Source organism: Vulpes vulpes, chromosome 16, assembly GCF_048418805.1.
Source record: "Vulpes vulpes isolate BD-2025 chromosome 16, VulVul3, whole genome shotgun sequence".
Taxonomy (NCBI): Eukaryota; Metazoa; Chordata; class Mammalia; order Carnivora; family Canidae; genus Vulpes; species Vulpes vulpes.
Genome location: NC_132795.1, coordinates 8,416,988 through 8,433,324, shown reverse-complemented (window position 1 = coordinate 8,433,324; position 16,337 = coordinate 8,416,988). Strand labels below are relative to the sequence as shown.

General features: G+C 42.2%; 1 protein-coding gene and 1 long non-coding RNA gene across 13 annotated transcripts in view; one reads left to right on the top strand and one right to left on the bottom strand.

The window, feature by feature from the left end:
• Window positions 1-1,994, bottom strand: part of FN1 (fibronectin 1) — a 66,678-nt gene extending 64,684 nt beyond the window's left edge. For all 12 annotated transcript variants that reach the window (XM_026002033.2, XM_072742987.1, XM_072742992.1 and 9 more), the window contains exons 1-2: window positions 1,614-1,994; window positions 721-849 (exon numbers count right to left, since the gene is read on the bottom strand). In XM_026002033.2, coding sequence (XP_025857818.2) covers window positions 721-849; window positions 1,614-1,776 — 292 coding nt within the window. In that variant the 5' untranslated portion in view covers window positions 1,777-1,994. The remainder of the gene's footprint in view (window positions 1-720; window positions 850-1,613) is intronic.
• Window positions 1,995-5,854: 3,860 nt separating this feature from the next.
• On the top strand, window positions 5,855-15,457 carry LOC140596004 (uncharacterized). The gene is made up of 3 exons (XR_011998026.1): window positions 5,855-6,004; window positions 6,237-6,355; window positions 15,342-15,457. It is a non-coding gene; the product is annotated as an uncharacterized lncRNA (long non-coding RNA).
• Window positions 15,458-16,337: the final 880 nt, after the last annotated feature.

Below are 16,337 nucleotides of genomic sequence, written 5' to 3'. Positions count from 1 at the left end.
CCCAATTTTCCGTAAATTAACTTCTATTGTAGAGGCTTCTCAGGCCCTTAGGAAAAAGCTGCTGGATTGTGAAGGAAGGCTCCAGATTCCGATCTCTGACTCAGCCAGCCAACCCAAGGTCCACGGAAAAGCAAACAATGTGAAGAGCCCCACCTCCCACCAGGCACTGTCATTTCTTAATCCTACTATTTCCATGTCAGCCTCACCAGTGCTCCTCTGTAGGAGTTGCCATGATTAACCAGAAACAGGACAATGGTCATAAAAGAATGAGAACTTTGAAGCAAGTGGTTAGTGGTTTTTTGGTAGCTGGCAAATCACTTTATAATATAGTGCCCAGAGAGTTTCCTGGCCCATAACCTTACAGTTGAAAATCTGAAATTCCTTTCTAATAAATTAAAATTTTATAAGTTTGTTTTTTTTTTTTTTTTGGACGGGGAACACAAAACCTTCCGTTTTCTCATCAACAACTTTGGGAGAATAAAACAAAAAGGAGACTCTAGGGACTACTTTGGGATACACGGGTTCTTTTGTTTTAAAGGTAGAAGTAACCTGTGAAAGGCAAACGGAAGCGGTTCTTAACACTTTTTAAAGAGGAAAAGACAGAAAATTGTACTGGGGAAAAGGTGTGTGTATTTTTATTACCAATGCTAAGTTTAATTAACAGGTACCAGTTCCCCATATACTAAAGGATTCCAACTGCCAGGCTCCCCCCCCACTTACGTTCAGGTTTACTCTCGCAGTTAAAGCCTCGGCTCCCTCCGTAACAGGTACAAACCAAGGCATTTCCCAGGTAGGTGCGCTCCCATTGTTGGTTTATCTGATAGTGTTTCCCATTGTCGTAACAGCCAGCTATAAAGGATTCAAGAAAAAAAGTTACTCCATCTGCATCCCCCCTTTCTTCCCAAGTATGGAATTTTCTTGCACAACTAAATGGATGACACTGAGCAACAAACACAGAAAAATAACTCACTCATCAGAACATCAGAATTAGTATCCTGATGACAATATTCCACAAAAAAAATATAAGAAATTAGCTCCCCGAAGAGTTAACCACAATCTGCACACGTGGATATTTAGGTATTCCTTCCGCCCACCCCACCCTCCCTCGTCTTTTAACTTAGCTAAATGTTCTACAGTGATGTCATTTCCATCTGGCCAGGGGGCTACATCAAAGGAATGGGAACATTTTGGAAAGCAGATACCTGCAATCTCCTTTTAAAATATGCAAGGACCTTCAATGCTTTTGGGGTGGGGTGGGGTGGGGTAAGTCAAGAAGGACTTTGTGCAGTTTCCGTTAGCCCAGGCTAGGGGAGGGTGTGTCTCTGCAAAGCTGGGAAAGTTGTTCCCATCCGTGTCCTTGGAGAAGGGGCCTGAGGGGCCCCCAAAGCGCTCTCAAGTTGGTTGGCAGCCCCACAGCCACCTAGGGCCCCCTCTCCCCCCATTCCCAGTTCAAAACTGCTCAGTTATTCAGTAACAAAGGGAGCCCGGAGCGCACGGACCGAGGGGTCCCGCCCGCAGGGAGCATGCAAAGGCCGCCCCGGCTCCCACGCGCTCTCGCCCACGCGCGCTGCAAACTTGGGCGCGAGGGGCGGGCGGCGCGCGGCGGTACTCACGCTTGCTCTGGCCGCCGGCCGCGGGGCCCTGGGGCTGCACGATCTGCTGCGCCTGCCGCCGGCCCCGGGCGGCCCCCGCCGGGCGCAGCGCGGCCCCCAGGGCGGGCACCGCGAGCAGCAGCAGCAGCCGCAGCCGCAGCCGGGCCCCCGGAGCCCCGAGCATCGCGAGCGCCGCGCGGACACGCGCTCAGCAGCGGGCGAGAGGCCGCCGAGCCGGGCTCCGCGTGCGAGCTGCGGGGGGCGGGGCGGGGCGCGGGGGGCTCCCTGCGGGGCCGCCGAGGGCGCAGGGGCCGGGCGGGCCGGGGGGCGAGCAGAGGGCGGGACGGGAGGCGGCGGCGCTGCCCTCCTCCCCCTGCAGAGCGCAGCCGGCGCGGGCGGCCGAGCCCGGGGCGCCCGGGCTTATATGGGACGGTCCCCTCCCGCCCCCCGCCAGGCCCGGGGCGCCGCGGAGGAGGGACGCCCGGCCCCCGCCCCCCTGCCCCCGCCCCCCCCCCCCCCCCCCCCGGCCGCCGCCGCCGCCGCCGCCGCCGCCGACCGCGCGCCCATTGGCCCGGGCCCCGAGTGACGTCAGGGGGGCTGTGGGTTCGCCGCGAACAAAAGAGATGCTGATCGCCCGCCAGGACCCGGGCCCGACAACTTTTTTTTCGGTTTCCTTTGCGGTCGTCAAACTTTCTCGGGGCTGGAGGGGGAGGGATGGGAAGCGGCTGGAAGGGGTAGGCGGCGAGGAAGGGGAGGGGCCGGGCGCGCGGGGGCCCCGCTTACCCCCCCTCTTTTCCTGGGGGCTGCAGCGGGGTGGGGGGGGGTGAGGAGGAATCGCATCACCTCTGGAAAGGAAAAGGTGTGCTCGCTGGGGCGTACTTCGCGGGGAGGCAAGGCCGTCCAGGGCCACCTCCGTGCAGCTGCAGGGACGGGGCTGGCCCTCCTCCGGTTCGCCGCTTCCCTCCAAAGTGCACGACTTGGGACTCCCTTTCCTCGCGGCCGCGGCGCCGCGTCCAGGACCCCCCGCACCCCTGCACCCCCTTCACCCCCGCGCCCCTGCATCCCCGCACCTCCTGCACCCTTGCACCCCTGCAGCCTTGCACCCCTGGACTCCTGCACCCTTGCACCCCTGCAGCCTTGCACCCCTGGACTCCTGCACCCTTGCACCCCTGGACTCCTGCACCCTTGCACCCCTGCAGCCTTGCATCCTGGACTCCTGCACCCTTGCACCCCCGCACCCCCTGGACTCCTGCACCCCTGCACCCGGCCGGCGGCTGGGGAGCGCGGGAGGAAGCCAGCGTTCAAGGAGCTGCCACTAAAGCATCTTCCATGAGTTTCCACTAAGTTCTCCGGGGGGCCGGGACGGTCTGGGAGAAATTCAGGGGAGGCTTTTTTTTTTTTTTTTTTTTTTTTGCAAAAAGACAAAGGAGCAGTTTGCTTTTCAAAATGTGCAGGGAAGCCCGTCTTGGCTGCGGCTGGGGCGCCTGTTTCCACTCGAAGTGCAGTCAGTCGTGGACGACCTCAGCGCTGCCAAGTTGGACGGGCTGCGGGGGAGAAAGGGCTGCAAGTCGCTGCCCCCGTTCCCCGGGCCCGTCACACCTGGAGACAGATCTCGTTGGGCTCCCCCAAAGCTAAGGCCATTTACAGCCTTCCTTCCCGGAGTCCCTTCCTCGCTTTGATTTGGCATTTTTGGGGGGTAGACATCAGTTTCATCACAGAGTGAATGCCCTTCCCCCGGCCCCTGCTGCCAACCACCCCCCCCAACCTTATATTTCAATTGTTATGTATTCCTAGAATGTGGAAGGTTCCCATTTAAAGTTTCTCCCTCTTTCCCTCTAAAGGCAGAGCTGAAAGACTCTAGCATTTAGCAACTCATCACATCAGACTGTTTTCAGACCAAGTCACACTTGCTTTAAAAGATCTTCAAAAAGAGGACTCTACAGTTTTCTTCCCCAAGCCCCAAGAGACCCCAACTCAAAGCTCTGCCCTCCAGTCGTGTTAGTGGTACCGACCTCTTGTTTGCTTTGAGAACCTATGAAAGCTACTGGCAAAATGTTTATTTCTGCAAGTACTTGTTTTCTCCAAAAGTTCCACCTCCGGTAACTGCCACCGGGTAAAGAACTCTATGGTCTATAAAATGCCCAACACATCAAAGACACAAAACTAACATTTGTTTTTGTTAACGCACAGATTAAAAAAAAAAAAAACAAACACAGCAAATATCGGTTCTTACAAACAGTGTAAAATAACTTCATGAGTAATCTTGGTGACCAACATTTCAAGTTGAGAGAGTGCCATGGATTTCCCCAAATTTAGAGTCCTGTCTGGGCTAGAGGTTTCTTTTTTTTTTTTTTTTTTTTAATTTTTCTCATCATCATTTGACAAAGGAGTTTTCTCTTTCAACTATAAAAAGGCCCCTTGTAAAATTCCTAGTAAAGTTCTGGGAAGCCAGAGGGAAGGATACCTGGAAATCAGGCTGTAAGCAAGATAAACCCAAAGCTAAAGCTTTCTTAAAATACATAGATTCTGGGGGAAGGAAATAAGTGGTTAGACAAATATTTTGTCAACAAAAAGCATGAGAGTTTGATATATTTACTGTACTCAAAATACATTAGAATAACATGCATATGAGAGCTTGGGGGAAAAAGGACCGCCCTACATTTCAGAAGAAGCTTTTATATTTCAATCTTACTGAAAAATAATTTGTTTGAGGAAACCGTGTATCTCTTATAAATTATAAGCAAAAATACGAAAACATTTAACTGAATTTTGTGGGACTGTTTGGAAGTTTACCCTTTTACTTGAAATTTTTGGTTATTTTTCTTTACTTTGCACACAGAGACATTTCCTCAGTTAAGATAACAGGGCTTGCTTTGGTATTCTTTTATTATCAAAATCCCTGGTAACTCTGTAAGTCTATTATCTCCAACTGGAGAGATAATTAAATATTGAAGACCTCACTGACTCTGTTCTAACTCAGCTGATAATGCCTGGGATCCCAGACGCCCTTGCAGTTCTTAAGAATGCTGGGGACTCTTTGGACAGGGTGGGCTCTACAGTAGTAAGTAGCATCCTACCATATACTTGGGTTTAGTAGATAGATCCTTGGGTTTCTTTTTCTCCTGTAGGTTTGGAGAGGGAAGTGTGACAAGAGATAGAAACTAAATTCATAGGGGGCTGGAGCAGGGCCCAGGAATGGACTGTAAATGGGCAGAAGTCTTACTGGGGGGTGGGGTGGGGGATGAAAATAAATGTTCTAAAACTAGATTGTGATGGTAACTGCACAAATTGGTAAAGCGACTAAAAATCATGGAGTTGTACACTTCACATGGGTGAAGTTTTATGGTGCGTAAATTACACCTTGACAAAGTTGTGTTTTAAAAAATTGATCAAAAAGTCTTTTTGCTTGCACCTCTTCTGATTTTGTTTCAAGGACACAGTCCCAAGAGGCTGCAGCATGCACAAGGCAGCCTCCTTTCTTCGTTTTTTTTTTTTTTTTTTTTTTCTGAGAGGAAGCCTACCTTTAATAAGTAGCGGGTTCTTTCCTCTACCCCAGAAACCCCTTAGGAAACCCAGGATTTGTGGGATGGCATGTATGTTTCGAGACAGAACAAATCCTCACTTCGAACCGTGCCCTGTTTCTCCGTGGAAATGCCGTGGCGATGGGGCTCTCCCAGAATTTAGAACAACTCAAAATGTCAAGAACGAAAAGATGCACATGTCTGTGTGTGGGGAGGTGGTGAAGTTGTCATTTGGATGTTTCCTTAGGCGGTGACTGGGGATTATGAGCAATTATGAAATCTGAACTGAATTGACTTCATTAGTTGAAGATCATGGTTATGCACAAAAAGAATTTATCAGATCCAGTCATTTCAAGAGGATTGAAATTAAAACAATTTAAGGGCTAAATTTATTTTTTATTTTTTTTTATTTTTTAAATTTTGTTAAGGGCTACATTTTAAAAGGCAGGGGTTTTTTCCAAGTGAAAATGAGTTTCCTTTAAGAGTAATACACACATTGCAGACAATACCCTTTCGAGTTGAAACCCTGGCCTATTGAAAAAAAAAAAATCTATCCCTGATAAGAAATAACTTCTGACCCAAAGTTTACTTTAAAGGAAGGTAGGCTGTTTTTTTTTCTGAAAACCTTTGGCTTTTATCTTGTTCTTCATCTTTCTGGGTCTGGTTAGAAGGGAGGCCATTGACTAGTGACCTTTGGAACTTTCTGCCTTCAGAGCCCATAGTGTCTTTTTCTATTTCACGGCTTTCTACAGGAAGGAAGGCTGGATGGAGATAAATTGCAGCAGTTTTGTTTCTTTATCTTGATTGTATTTTTTTTTCCGCAGGAGATCCTTCCCATCTTCTTCCCTTGAAAGCGGCCAAGCTTGCAAAACTCCTACTGGCTAAACACAGGTGTGAGAAGGAAAAATAAACTGCCCCATGGGCAGCCCTCATGGGCAGCCTGTCTGAGCAGTTTGTCAGGGCGCCTACAACTAGGGGGGAAAATATGTGATAAGGGCTTTAAATTATACCTTGAAAGCTAGCCAGTTTCCACTTAATAAGCATTTTGTTTATATTTTAAGTTACTTTATTATTTAATCAGCACTTTTAAAAGCCTTCATCTGTGCCCTTTGTTTTTTACCAGGAGCACTCTTTTCTCATTAAAGTAACTCCCAAAAGGCTTTTTTTTTTTTTTGCAAAGGAGTCTAATTCATCCTGGAACACTTCACCAAAACTATGACAGAGAACGCTCAGCTTCCCAAGGTAGGTAACAGTTTCCGGGAGAATTTTTATTTTTGTGCATTGCTCCTTTTTCCGGTTTTACTTTTATTTTATATTGGTGGCTTTAAAGATTTGTTTCGAAAGGCTGAATTTTTTTTTGTTGTTGTTGTTGTTTTGTTTTTACAAACTTAAAATATTTTTTAAAACACGTCAAGGATTTCCACTCCTTAAATTATTTTCCATCCTTTTACATTCGTGTGCTTCTGGTATCTCATATGCAGCTAATCCTGAAGGTTGTGTCAGATGCTTAAAAATAACTGTACCCGGGATCCCTGGGTGGCGCAGCGGTTTGGCGCCTGCCTTTGGCCCAGGGCGTGATCCTGGAGACCCAGGATCGAATCCCACATCGGGCTCCCGGTGCATGGAGCCTGCTTCTCCCTCTGCCTATGTCTCTGCCTCTCTCTCTCTCTCTCTCTCTCTGTGACTATCATAAATTAAAAAAAAAAAAAACAAAAAAAACTGTACCCATTATCTCTTAAATAAACTTTCAAACCAACAAGAGTATTGCGATAATAGGTGGTCAATAGGTGCTCAGTCTATCGACTCTTTTTAGTTGATTAATTAGTTATAACAAAGAGATTCAACTGAATTATAAAAGTGAAAGTCTAAATACATCTCTAAATCTATGCTGACCATTTTCTAGATAAATTTAAGATACTCTGTTATTAACTCTGAACATGAGATGCAACAGATAGATACTTAAGATCATTACTAAATTAGGGTGCCTGGCTGGCTCAGTCAAAAAGCAGGTGATTCTTGATCTCGGGCTTGTGAGTTTGAGACTCATGCTGGGTGTAGAGATTCCTTAAAAATAAAATCTCAAAAAAAAAAAAAAAAAAAGGAAAGAAAATTTAAAAATCATTCCTGGGTCAAACATGGAAAACGAAGGCAAGCTCAAGTGCCAGCATCAGGTCATGGAGATTCCGGGCACCTGAAGAGAAATAATACATTTAGATTTCATTAAGTACTGAGCCAGACTCAGACTCTATAGTAAGTGCTTTTTTTTTTTTTTTTTTTTTTAATTCAACCATCAACAACCATCTGAAATAAATACTGTCCTCTGCTCAGTCACAAGGTCTGAAGCTTGGAATGATGTTTTATGAATCACCAGCCTTGTTGAAATTATGATACCACCTAATGATCCTCCTCTGGAACGAAGGTGTGGGCAAAGCAATGGGCTGGAGAATTTAGTGGCTGGTTGCTTCAGCAGGGGACAGATTTATTCAGAAGATGTCACACAGGACTCTGTAACCTGATACGTTACCGTTTGTCACCTGTGGTATCCAGGGCCATTCTTTTTGTGAACCAGTTTCCTTCAAACCGTCCAACTATGTTTGGATGTTCTGAATCGCACAAGGAGGACTGTTACCCCGGCCCCCCCAGCCTACAAGCATGCTGGAGAGGAGTCTCTGTCCTGTTTACTCTGTGTGCCCAGCACAAGGCACAAGGCACTATGGGGTAAGCATTGGGATGATGAATGAAAGGAAGGAAGGCTAGATGATGAGCGCTCTCAAATTATTCACATTTGGGAATTATTTATCCAGCTGATCCCATTACTAAGTGCTCTCTGCATGTGTTATTTTAATTTATTGTCAAAGTAACTGCCAGAAATGGATATAAATAGCCCCAATTTTCTCTCTGAGGCTCAGAGAGTTTTGAAGCTGGTCCTTAAGCTTGTGCCATAAGGAGAGGGACAAAGCCGGGACATCAGTCAAGAGCTTCCTGACATAAAATCCATGCCCTTCACCATTCACCTCATTTAAGCTTTAAGAAATCTGGAAAATTCTTGGATGGTTACTTATTTTTCTGGTCCCCCCAGATCTCCATGCTGGTCCCCCTCCATCTCCTTCACGACCTTGTTCTGCCCCTGGGGGCTGACCCTTGGACTAGACGAAAGACTCCTCTGCTTCCTGGAGGCCTTGGTTTGAAACCGGCTCCCTCTCCGGGGCCACGGTTCTGATGGCCCCTGCCTCTCTCTAGAACATGCATTCTCGGAGGGTGAAAACTGGTTCTTGAGGTGTGGGTAGGGGTTAAAAAAAACACAAAAAAATCCAAACAACCCAACCCTACCTGATAAAATCTTATTTCTTCATTGGTAATTTTTATTTCATTAGGTAGAATTTGGATTAGATTTTATTTTTGGAGTGAGGGAGGTTGAGGTAGATGTAAGAACTATAAAGAAATGGCAGAGAACACTGGTCTGGAACCACATTGTCTGCCAGACTGATCTCTGAAGCTCCAGCCCTCACTGGCTCCCTCCTATGATGGCAGCCCTCGAAGTGACAAGACTTCACACCTTGCTGGGCCCTCGGGGTCTCAAACATCCCTTCATCCCTTGGCTGTACCCTTGCCTTTTTACCAGAGCCTTCACCAACGTCTTTCAGGGGAAATTATTTGAATTCTGTTTCCTGACGAACTCTGACAATACAGATGCCAACAGTTTCTAACGATGACGAGAATAGTTCACATAAGTTATGTTTTAGGGGCACCTGGGTTGCTCAGTGGTGAGCGTCTGCCTTCGGCTCAGGGCGTGATCCTGGGGTCCTGGGATCGAGTCCTGCATCGGGCTCCCCACAGGGAGCCTGCTTCTTCCTCTGCCTGTGTCCCTGCCTCTCTCTCTGTGTCTCTCATGAATAAATTAATAAAATCTTAAAAAAAAAAGGTTTTTTTTTTTTTAATATAAGTTGTAAATTATAGCCAAACAGATGTAGGGAACATGAATTCTTTTTCAAACTTAGCAAATAATATGACTTAGTGCTTTCTCCTTGTATTTCCCATGTCTTGGCTTTTTTTTTTTTTTTTTTTTTTTTTTCTGTTTCTCTCTCTGCTGAATACGTGCCCCTCAAATACTATATCTTTCCCAGAGCAAAATGCTCTGATGACTGGAACAAATGATCTAATGGCTATACAATTACAAAGAAAAGAAAACAAGATTTTATTTTTAGGTATGTATGCTTTAACTTCTTGACTCCCTTGGAAATTGACTTATCCACCAAGTAATTTGTTCATACAAAGAAGTTGGGATCAAGAGCCTTACCACCCCAGAAACAGAAACTGATCTTTAAAAGTCCCTCATGAATCTACAAATGTCATATATGTAAAAGCTAACGGTTTTTACATGTTTTCCACATATGTAAAGATGAGTTTGGCTTTTGAATGCATTTAGATTCTGAAATAATTTAGCTGAGAGCTTGCAAAGTCAAGGAAAGTTTATTCGGATTGCTCTACTTTTGCAAGCAGTGAACTCCGAGGCCTTATCAATATTCAGTGTAGATTAATTCCTTATGCAGGAGCAAAACTTTCTTGGACAGATCTTATGGATCAGTGATCATTTATAGCCTTTCAGAGACTCTCCATCAAAAACACACAATAGTCTGTTATACTTTTCATCTTAAAATACAACATGGTATTTAGGAACACAATTTTTCATAAAACGTTTTGAAACATCCCGTATCGTGTTCTGCTGATGTTTCAGTTTACTCATCTTTTAAAAACTGAAGAACCCATTTATGTTTAGGTTAATTTGGAAACTAAAAGCAATTGTAGTATCTTTGTCAGCTCTGTGTGATTCATTACAGCTCATCTTAAAGATACTTGATCATTTATCCTCTCTTTTTTACAGCACAGTGGTCACATTTTTGTCAATATGTACAAAATTCTTGAAGGATTCCTGATAGCTTACTCACTCACACATTCTATTGATTTTCCCATTTTCTTGGTCCAATTCAATTCTGAAGCAGAATAACCCAAATGTATACAGGCCCAAATTATAAATTCATTTCAGTTTGGAAAGGAGCAATACTAACCATGAATTCTAGTTAGAACATCACATTTGTTCTGATACTTTCTAACCTTTCCGAGGAAGTGAGTTTTTCAACTTAAGCACATGATATATCAAATTAGAAGATATTCTCTTTGACTTATGAAAATCTTTTTTTTTTTTCATTATGTTTCTTTTTTTTTTTTTTTAAGACTGATTTATTTATTTGAAAGAGAGAGAAAGAAGCTCAAGTGTGCAAATGAGGGGGGCAGGGCAGAGGGAGAGAGAATATCTGAGCAGACTGCCGCTGAGGACGGAGCCCCAGGCGGTGGTGTTCCATCTCACAACCCATGAGATCAGGGCAAAACCAGGAGTCTGGATGCTTAACCGACTGAGCCACCCGGGTGCTCCCATTCTCTGTTCGTTATTAAATTTGTTTTTTAATTGTGGGCTAATTAAAATCACCTGAAGTTATGACCTAGACAACTGACTCTAATATTCCAGCAAACTGATTTTGGTTATTCTCAAATAATAACATTATTTAGAGAGCGCTATAATGAGAGAATTTTTTAAAATTTAAAAAAACATGGACAAAAAAAAAAAAAAAAAACATGGACAAACTGTTTTCTCTAAAACGTTCCTTTAAGATTTTTAACAGTTTAATGGTATAATTGAACATAATAAACTGCACATACTTAAGAGTACAATTTGATAAATGTTGGTCTGTGTGTACACTCAAGAAATGATCACCACGATTAAGATAGTGAACATATCCATCACCTTCAAAGGTTCCCCTATTCCCTTGGGAATCCCATCCTCCTGCCTCATCTATCCTCAGGTGACCACTAATTTGTTTTCTGTCACTATGGATGAGTTTGCATATTCTAGATTCTTATATAAACAGAGCCATACTGTGTGGAGATACATATCCACACACTGTATGGACATTCATACAAATGAATATATACACATATATTCATTCTTTCTATTACTAAATAGTATTCAATTAAATAAACTATGATGTATTTGCCTATTCATCTGCTGATGGACATTTGAGTGGTTTTTGATTACTAGAAATAGAAACCATAAAAAAATATTTGCATGTGAATGTTCTTCTTTTGGGTAAATGTTTAAGAGTGGAATGGCTGGATCATATCATAGGTATATTTTTTAACATCTTAAGAAAATCCCAAATGGTTTTCCAAGCCAGTTGTACCATTTTGCATTCCCACCAGCAATGTATGCAGACTGGTTTCTTAACATTCTTGTCAACACTTACAATGGTCCATCTTTTACATTTTAACCATTCTAATAAATATATAGTGACTTTATGATTTTAACTTGCATTTTCTTAATGACTAGTGATGTTAAGCATCTTTCAATGTGCTTATCTGCCATTTATATATCTTGTAAAATGGCTGTTCCAAATTTTTTCTCATTTTTAAGCTGTATTTTTTGTTGTTGAGTTTTGAGAACTTTCTATGTATTCTAAGATACAAGTTATCAGATACATGCTTTGAAAATATTGTCTCATGGTGTATAACTTGTCTTTTTTTCTACAGTGGTATGTTTTGAATTGCAAAATTTTCCAGTTTGATTAAGTACAGTTCATAGTTGTTGTCCTACCTCATTTGTTTGGGTTTCTTATGGTTTATTGTCCCTTGTTACCTGATGTCTTGCATCTTGAAGACTATGGTTTCATATACTTTTTTTCTCTCTCCCTCTCTCTTGAGAGAGATCAAGCTCTCTCTCTCCACATTTTTTTAAGTTGTTTCAAATGAGATTGTAAATTTGTTTCCTATAATCCTATCTTAGCTGAAAGTGGGAGTCCTCTTGAGTTTTCAGAGATCTTGAATATATTAATAAGCTGCAAAAAATGCTATGTCTTCCTTCAAATATAACTTGGAGTTCTATTATACATTTTTAGATATGTTTGTGTCTCTTTTATTTTGTGCCCAGTAGAAGTATTACTTTTAGCAATTTTTTATTACATAGATTCTTTAACTACTGTCTTAATATTTCCTTTCCTTAATATAACACATTATTTCCTTTTCTACCAGTTTGCTTTTTGAAAACAAATTTTATTTCTCTTGGAACATGATGTCAAAGACTGAAATTGGAAGAAAGTGTAAGCTCAAATCCATGGAAAAGACGACACAGGAAACAAATGCTATAACCATGGCTACTCTAGGTGCTGAATGAAATGGTTATTAAGCTAATTGGCAGATAATCCTGGCATCTATTATCATTTAATATAATTAGTGTATAAATAAGGTGATATAAATTGTGCTCTGTGTGAAGTTGTTCCTGATGATTGTTGTCTCTGTGTGCAAGTGAGAAAAATATTTGAAGGAAGGCATAGCATTTTTTTGCAACTTATTAATATATTCAAGATCTCTGAAAACTCAAGAGGACTCCCACTTTCAGCTAAGATAGGATTATAGGAAACAAATTTACGATCTAAGAAAATGATGATTATTAGTGGCAACAATAATGATAAGTATAGGTCTTCTCTGGTTATTCTGGCCCAATATGATATTTTTCCTCTTGTGTTGATTATACTTATATTCCTTTCCACATAGACTGGCGTATTGTTATGGCTCCTTAAAAGAAATTTTTATATGGATTCTTTTCTCCCCAGTAACACTGTAAACTCTTTGATGGTAGGCATTGAATTCACTCCTACTAAAAGACTTTTTATTTCTGTTCGTTGAGGTTCTGTAAGGAATATGATGGAGACTGGCCATATTCTCTTCTTCCACAGTTAGTCCTTTTGTGCACAACTGGACTCCATTTTACAGCCTCCTCTGCAGTTAGGAATTGCAATGGAAATAGTTCTCACCAGTGGAATGTGAGAAGTGATGTGTCCCTACTGTGGGGTCTGAGACTTAATTCAGTGAGCCTGCCTCGTTCAGATTCTTGTATTTCTTCCTACCAGTTGAAAACACAGTCCTAAGGGAGGATTGTTGACCAAGAGTTTACATGTTTACTCTTCATGTGGCAGATGAGAGAATTTCTCTCTGGACTGAGTCTCTTTGGAAAGAGTGATGGGTAGATACAATGAAATGGCCAGATGCCAACCCAGTCATCTCCAGTGATGCCAGCCCATTAATAAGCTCCATCATGTGCCCAGAGTTTCCAAACAGATCTTTGGTGCCTCAATTCTAAATCTAAATAGACAGCCAAAGGTCACCAAACATTTAAAGAAAACCTCTTATGTGAAAAAAAGATCCCAATGGACAGAACAAAAAGATTTGGGTGAGTGACAATGCAAGAAATGGAAGAAAACAAAAAACAAAATAAATGAAACCCAAAAATCCATGACTGTACAGAGAGGAAATACTTATTGTATGAATTTTAAAAAAGTAACTATGGATGTATGGGCATTCAGAGGGAAGAAATTACAATCAAATTAAAAAAACTAGGGTAGCAGAAACTCTAAGTATTGATTTTATGAGGAATTATGGTGGAATCAGGAAGATAAAAGAAAGGGAAGTGTGTACAGGGAGTGAGTAAGGTGGCAGAGGAAGGAAAGATGGGGAGGGATGGGGTAAAACAGCTGTTTTTCATTATCAGCTTTGTACTAGGGACAGCTGGGTGGCTCAGTGGTTGAGCGTCTACCTTCGGCTCAGGTAGTGATCCTGGGGTCCTGGGATCGAGTCCCACATCTGGCTTCCCATGGGGAGCCTGCTTCTCCCTCTGCCTATGTCTCTGCCTCTCTCTCTGTTTCTCTCCTGAATAAATAAAATCTTAAAAAAAAAAAAACCTTTATACTAATTATCATTGATAAAAATAGAATCAAATTATAAAAAAAAGCAAAATAATAAGGAAAAAGAACTGTCAAGACACTTGATTTAAACTGAATGTTCTTAGTTGTTCTAGCACTGGAGATAGATATTGCAGTTTTCTCCAATTCAATAGCTTTCCAAGTTGGAAGGACAGTGAGAGGCCAGGACAAATGAGAGATTTCCACTACCCAAGCCACAAGCTATCTTTGGCAAACAAAATTTATTTATTTATTTCAGCTCCTTGGGGATGAATCAAAAGTCTTATTCCAGAGCTCAGATACTTCAACATGTCCTGACCAAGGGGACATTGAAAGAACAAGGGGATAGTAGACACTAGATCAGAAATCCTAGGGGAGGACTTGTGATTATTTCTAGGGTGTACTGATGATCTAATGTATAGCTATTAAAAATAGTCAAAATTATACCATGGCTATACTGTATGAAGTGAAATTAAATAACTGAAAATAAAAATGCGTATGCCTTTCAATGTAGCAATCTCGAATTCATATCTTTTTTTTTTTTTAGGATACCTAACAATGCACAGATCACCAGATCTAGGGGCCAAATCTAGCCCATCTTTTGTTTCTGTGCAGCCTGTGAGCTAAGAACAGGTTTTAGATTTTCAAACAGTCAAAAAAAAGATTTTCAAACAGTCAGGAAAACCAAGAGAATAATATTGTATAAGACAATTACATGAAATTCAAATTTCAGTGTTCATAAATGAAATTTTACTGGAATACCACCATGCCCATTTTTTAGACATATTGCCTATGACTGCTTTCTAGCTACAGCGACAGAGTTATGCAGCAAGAGAGACCATGTGAACCACAAAACTGAAAATACTTACTATTTGTCACTTTAGGAAAAAAAGTTTGCTGACTCTTGATGTAGACCCGACTGAGTGAAGTATCTTTCCAGATTACTATCCTGTTTCTTCTAATCTTCTCAATTGTCTTGCCCACACCCAAGTCAAAACCAATATCTTAAATTCCCCACTTGATCACGTCTTTCCAAAGTAATTCAAATTAATTTTCAAGGAAAATGCGCATTTCACACTTCTATTTCAAAGGTTCAAAAATAATTAAATTGCATGATTGTAAAGACAAGTACAGATGGGATAAACGGTTTGGTACCTGACAACTGACCCCTGTAAATATACAACCCAACTGATTGGAGCAGAAGGGCTTTGGCATGTTGGACAGGACCATGGGCTTTGAGCATGCCTGGTATCGCCATTATGTTCTAAGGAGAGAAAACAGAGTGCAGGTTAACATGGTCCATGGATTGAGTTGTTTAAGACATTTTACATTGAAATTGTGGTCTGATTATTTCAGCTGTCTAGTTTCCTCGCCCCAACTAAAGTATAAACCCCCAAAGGGTAGAGGGTTATTCTCACACTCCTTTGTATCCTTTCCCCAAGCGTGGAGAGCTGAACACAGCACACGGCCAAGCTACAGTCAGAGCCTCCTGATGGGAGGTTATTTAATGAAGCTCCTGCAAGCCTGCAGGTGACAGGTGAAGCTCCTGCAAGGTGACAATTCCTGGGGTAAGTCGGTCCTCACAGCCACATGGAAAGGTCTGCTCAACCACTGATTTTAAGCCCTCAATCTGTTCTGATTTGCGATGCTGTATTTCTTTTTTGCCATTCTCCCAAATGACACTTCAGCTTTCCTGATTCATTTTTATGCTTTCTCGTCTACCGCTTCAATATTGGACTCTTGCCTAAGCAGCAAAATTCAAAGAAAAGTCTCCTGTCAGAATTGCTGATGTGAAAGAAGACCATAAGGTTCAAATGACTTCATAGTGCATAAAACAATGGGAGTGAAAATGGGCACATTACTTATTGTTCCTGACCAAGATGGGGATGCAATGGAAAGCTTGCTCAGTTTTGGTGAGAAGGGAAAGCTTGCTGCCCGCTACCTAAGACACAAGTTACAAGATGTCATTAATATTGACAACAACAGCAAAAAACTGTCTTGAAGGCCCGTTGTCATATAAAATTTGCATAATTCTTGCCTTAAATATTTTCATTTTTACTTACTTGGGAATATGATTAAGAATCTATAGTTGTGCAGCCTCATCTAAAGCTCCTCATTACCCTAAGAGGAAAATGCTTTTCTATTGAAAATTAACCCAACACTTTGTATATATACAAGGTATATATCTCAACCTATAATTACTGAATGTATAATTAACTGTCAAATGTTAAGTATGTGTAATCTCGTGTAGGAAGCACTGATAAAAATTAGGTTATTCATTTTATTCTTCATTTGCCTTATGAGTTCAGGAGAAGTGCGGATTTTTAAAAAAGATTTTTTATTTATTCAGGCAGTCTGGGTGGCTCAGCGGTTTAGTGCCTGCCTTCGGCCCAGGTTGTGATCCTGGAGACCCGGGATCGAGTCCTACATCAGGCACC